This window comes from Tasmannia lanceolata, unplaced genomic scaffold (assembly GCF_043159265.1).
Source record: "Tasmannia lanceolata isolate RefF3 unplaced genomic scaffold, GAP_Taslan_0.1 ptg000004l, whole genome shotgun sequence".
In the NCBI taxonomy this organism is placed as follows: Eukaryota; Viridiplantae; Streptophyta; class Magnoliopsida; order Canellales; family Winteraceae; genus Tasmannia; species Tasmannia lanceolata.
This window is the reverse complement of record NW_027518681.1, coordinates 5,215,057-5,220,351: the sequence shown is the minus strand read 5'-3', so window position 1 is coordinate 5,220,351 and position 5,295 is coordinate 5,215,057. Positions and strand designations below refer to the sequence as shown.

Below are 5,295 nucleotides of genomic sequence, written 5' to 3'. Positions count from 1 at the left end.
ACATCAAAAACTCTTCCCCCGCCTCTCCCTTTTCTTTTGATTGTTTTGGCAGTTTCGCTCCCATGCACCCAAAATCCAACCGTTCCCCACAACACCAACACCAAGATATTGGCAGGGCTGGAGAGGTTGGAGTCACTTGAATTGAATGGGCCACTTGGCAATGCAGATCGTCAACTTAGGGCGGAATTATTGGTGGAACTTGAGGGGATTATTCGAAGGGAGGAGATATCTTGGAAACTGAAATCGCGCGCAACCTGGTTGAAAGCGGGAGATAAAAATTATAAGTTCTTTCACCGGATGGCAAATGCTCGGAGAAGGATCAATTCTATTAATTGTTTGATGGTTAATGGGATCCTCTTGGAGGAGAAAAGTAACATTTCCAAAGCCATTCTGGATCTCTACAGAAATCTATATTCTTCCTCTTGTAACTGGAGACCGAAGTTGGGGGTTTATCTTTTGATAGAATAAGCGAAAGCGCTCGTGAGTGGCTGGAAAAGGAATTTACCCTAGAAGAAATTGAATTGGGTTTACACTCATTGAAGAAGGATAAGGCTCCGGGGCCGTACGGATTTCCGATGGGACTCTACATTCGCTATTGGGAGCTGATAAAACAGGACGTTTGGCGGTTTTTCAACGAATTCCATCAAAGTGGCGTCTTGAACAAAGAGGTAAACACGACTTTCATTACTCTTATTATGAAGAAAGAGGGGGCAATCGAGTTAAAAGATTTCAGACCTATCAGTCTTGTTCATAGCCTATATAAACTTCTGGCTAAAGTACTAGCTCGGAGACTTCGTACAATGATGGATCAAGTAATATCAAAGTTTCAAGGGGCGTTTGTGAACAAGAGACAGATATTGGATGGGGTCCTTATTGCCAACGAGGTTCTTGATTCTATGAAAAGAAAGGGTGAAAGCGGGATATATAGCAAGAATTGCCTTGGAAAAAACCTACGATCATGTTGAGTGCGGGGTGCTTAATTACGTGCTAGAAAAAACGGGGTTTGGCTCAAAATGGATTTCTTGGATAAACTCGTGTGTTTCAACAACTTCTTTCTCTATTTTGGTAAATGGTTCCCCCTGCGGTTTCTTTAGGAGTTCTCGTGGCCTTCGGCAAGGTGACCCACTGTCTCCCTATCTCTTTATAGTGGTGGTTGAAGCTCTGAGCAAGCTATTCTTGGAGGTTGAAAGAAAAGGATTACTAATGGGTCTTACGGCAAGCAATGGTTCCTCTCCTATTTCTCATTTACAATTCGCTGACGACACGTTGGTGCTTTTAAGGGAGGGGCAGCAGTTTATGGCCAATTTAAAGAGGCTATTCTGGTGGTTTGAAATGGCTACAGGTCTAAAATTCAATCTATCAAAGAGCGTTATTACTGGAATAAATATGACACCTGAGACAGCGATGGAGCATGCAAATATTCTGGGATACGCTGCAAGTTCATTCCCTATAACTTATTTGGGGCTGCCTTTGGGGTTTGGAGTTCCAAGAGCTGGAATGTGGGATCCTGTCATTCAAAGAATTGAGAGAAAACTGGCAACTTGGAAGAAGAAGTGCTTATCGTTTGGAGGGAGAATCATGCTTATTAAAGCAGCTTTGGCTAACATGCCGGTTTACTACATGTCCATGTTTAAAATCTCGGCAAAGGTGGCGGCTCGGATAGAAAAATTACAACGTAACTTCCTTTGGGAAGGATCTAAGGAGGGGAACAACCGATTGAAACATCTGCTAAAGTGGGAATCAATTTGTCACTCCAAAAAGAAGGGGGGCCTCGGGATTGGAAAGATAAGATTACGCAATAAATCGCTAATGGGAAAATGGTTATGGAGATTTGGAACCGAGAATGATGCTTTGTGGCATGCTATAATTGGGGACAAATATGGAAGAGGAGGTGGTGACTGGGCATGTGGGGCACCATCGGGGCGAAAAGGGTCGGGAACTTGGCGTTCTATACATTCGGTGTGGGATCATTTTAGTAAGCTCATCAGATTCAAGGTGGGAGTTGGTGACTCTGTGCGGTTTTGGTGTGATTTATGGCTTGGGGAATCGTGCTTGTGTGATTCATTTTCCACCCTATATAGTACTGCTTCAGATCGTAATGCCAAGATATCGGACTACTTAATTCAAAATACTGAGACAGACGGGATTTTCTGGGATATTCGGAGGAGAAGAAATCTTAAGGAGAATGAGATCGATAGCTTCTCGAGTCTTCTAGACTCGCTGAATTCTATTTACCTGTCTGCTTATGTGAAGGATGCCTGGATCTGGATCCCGAATTCTGAAGGTGTTTTTTCTGTGAAATCGTTTTTTGAGAAATTGGATGAGGATACTTCCCATCATAATCGCTGGTGGAATTGTTGGAGATCATACATTCCACCTCGTGTTGCAGCTTTTGCATGGGCAGTATCACATCTGTATTAACGCTTGCGACAGATTACAGGCAAAGAATGTCCATCTTGCCAGCTGGTGCATCTTGTGTCAAAAGAATGTGGAGACCTTGGACCATGTGCGATTATTATGCCCATTCTCTTCATCTGTGTGGATGGATATAATGAGATTTTGTGGAATGTCTTGGGCAACATTGAATAGCATATCAGAAACTTTGAAGAGTTGGGGAGGCGCATTCAAGGGATGTATAGGAGAATCGTTATGGTATTCTATATCCTATGCCGTGATTTGGTTCATCTGGTTGGAACGGAACAATAGAATCTTTAATGGTAAATCTAGGGCAGCTCCTCATATCTCCCTCACCATTAAGATTGCCATTATTCAGTGGGCGAAATGCAAAGGGGTTCTCCCTTATTCGGTTGATCAGACCTTACGGAAACCTCAAATTGTTTTCCGTGAAAGAAAAGTGTCAAAAACTATTGGCCCACGGTGGATCGCACCTCCTGACGGATTTTATAAGTTAAATTTTGATGGAAGCTCATTGGGAAATCCAGGCCCGGGTGGAATCGGGGGCGCACTCCGTGACGCAAATGGGGTAGTCATCATGACTTACTCAGGGCCGGTTGGGTTGTGTGATGCAAATGAGGCTGAGGCAAAATCATTACTCTTCTAGCTGAGATGGTATAAGTCTTACAATATGGGTCCTCTGATGGTAGAAGGGGACTCCACAAATGTTATTGCGTGGGCTGGGGGCAGACGTGCTGGGCCATGGAGACTAGCAAGCACTGTGGAAGAGATTATAGACCTTATTCGAGATATCCGCCCATCATTAACGCATAGGAGACGAACATCAAATTCAATGGCGGACGTCTTAGCAAAGGCAGGTGCAATCCGATCAGACACTAAAATATCTTTTAACGATATCACGGGGATTACATAAGATTATAGTCTCCCTTTTTTTGTACATTCATAAGAACAGCTTGTCCTGTGTCATTTTGTAAATTTTTACAGATGAAATGAAATAGTTACTTTCTTCTCAAAAAAAAATAAAATCAAACCCCTAGTCATCAATCAATGCAATGTGTGCAGTTGGAGACCAGAGGGGGGCAAAAAACAAGGAAAACCCCAAAAGAGAAAAAAAGGGCTAAAAAGCAAAAATCCACCCCACGATTTTCTTTTTAACGGGATTTGAAATAATGGACGTGTGGCCCGTTTTGTTTACAACGTACACAGTGCCTTGCTGTATTGCATGTGCCGTTATGGCTCCATCTCTTCTCTCCACTGCCCTCTACTAATATCACTGCCCTCTACTAATATCTAAACATAAAGACAGAAGGAGAAAGAGTCTTTTCCCCTCATAAAACCCAACAAAAACCCCTTCATAAGAGCAAAGACAAAAGTGGGTCTGTGATTTCTTAAACCCTTTTCTTCTTCTTACTGTTATTTTTCTTTTCTTCAAGCTCAACTATTTGAGAAGAAGAGAGAAAACCCATTTCAGTTCATCTCTTATCTTTCCCTTAAGAGGAGCTAAAAGGAGCTTATTGGAAAGAATGCTGGGAATGGAAGAGGAGCCTTTGGAATGCAGTAGTGGGTGTGAATCTGGTTGGACAATGTACCTAGACCAGTCATTTGGAAAACCCAGTTCTCTTTCTGCAAAGGAAACTGATTTTCAAGGCTTTGTTGAAGAAAATAGTGGTGGTTTTGGTGAAGGAAATAAAGGAGAAGAGGAAGAGGAAGAGGAGGATGATTTATCCATGGTTTCTGATGCTTCTTCTGGCCCTCCACACTTACCAAAAGATGACTTTTTTAATGAGAGTATATGCTTCTGTTCTAACTGTTCAACTAAATTGGCCAAGAAGCGTGATAAGAAGAGAAGGCTTCAAACAAAAAAACAACATCACCCATCATATCTGGATGACACTGCTAGTTCTAATGTTTTCAGCTTCCCCAAGGCAAGTGAAACAATATTTTTTTTCTTAAAAAGACAAGTAGAGAAGTACAAAGCTTTCTGCATATCAGCATATCACTTTTCTTTTCTCCCTTTTTTCCATTGCTATTGATAGACCTCTTTTCTTTCCTCTTTAACATTTTTAACAGAGAAGTTTCACTCTCACCAATAAGCAAGCTTCTATGGAGGATATTTTAGACTTCTCAATAGGCTTCTCTGCAACTCATTTGAAGGTATTTTTCTTGGATTTTGTTTTCTCTCTTCTACCCCCCTTCTATGTCCTGTTGAGATTAATCTGTTCGTTATCCATGTTATCTTACAGGGAAAATCTGCTTTGCAGAAGCAGCACAATTTTTTTCAAAAATCTCTTCCTGGGAAGCCAACATCAGAAAAACCAGTTGAGTAATTTGAGCCTCTGATTACTAAAAAAATGCAAAGGGTTCTTCTTTTTTTTTTTATCAAGACTCCTTTATTTTCCCTTCTCTTTTCTAGGTTTGCAGGGAAGAAAACAAGAACAAGATATGGTGACATTTTCTTCTATCTAATGCTTGTTCTCAGATAGGGACTAAACGTATGTAAGAGAGTCCATATCTCAAAGGGATCTTGGGCTTTTTTCTTGCCTGTCAATGCAATGGAAGCAAATGATCAAATAAACATTTTTTGTTGAATTCTGCTCTTATGAATGGTTTTGACAAAAGAGGCTTTGTGGGTTTTGTAGAATGCCTAATGAAACTTCTTCACAGAACCCATGTAGGATTGCATGTGTATCAAATTATCAATGAGATTTTTCATCAGATAACATATAGAACCTATAATTTTTTTTGGGCGTCGTTATCAATAACAGGGTGTCAAAGTCTTCAGTGTCTTCTCTATTGATTTGCAAGCAAAGGTCATAATTGTTTCCATGAGATGATATCATCAAAATCATTGAGTGTTGTGAGATGAGGCAGAACATTTCT

At 41.0% G+C, this 5,295-nt stretch overlaps 1 protein-coding gene across 1 annotated transcript; it reads left to right on the top strand.

Annotated features, from left to right (window-relative positions):
* The first annotated feature begins 3,706 nt into the window (after positions 1–3,706).
* Positions 3,707–5,033, top strand: LOC143875755 (protein SOB FIVE-LIKE 5). Its single transcript, XM_077377358.1, has 4 exons — positions 3,707–4,340; positions 4,486–4,569; positions 4,659–4,733; positions 4,829–5,033. The coding sequence occupies exons 1-4, from the start codon at positions 3,939–3,941 to the stop codon at positions 4,862–4,864; spliced, it is 597 nt and encodes a 198-aa protein (XP_077233473.1). The 5' UTR covers positions 3,707–3,938; the 3' UTR covers positions 4,865–5,033.
* Positions 5,034–5,295: the final 262 nt, after the last annotated feature.

Bases quoted from the DNA above. Each gene is read 5' to 3' on its own strand.
- LOC143875755 (XM_077377358.1), top strand. From the start codon at position 3,939: ATGCTGGGAATGGAAGAGGAGCCTTTGGAATGCAGTAGTGGGTGTGAA. The intron at 4,341-4,485 runs GCAAGTGAAACA...CATTTTTAACAG, and splicing joins ATGTTTTCAGCTTCCCCAAG to AGAAGTTTCACTCTCACCAA. The intron at 4,570-4,658 runs GTATTTTTCTTG...GTTATCTTACAG, and splicing joins TCTCTGCAACTCATTTGAAG to GGAAAATCTGCTTTGCAGAA.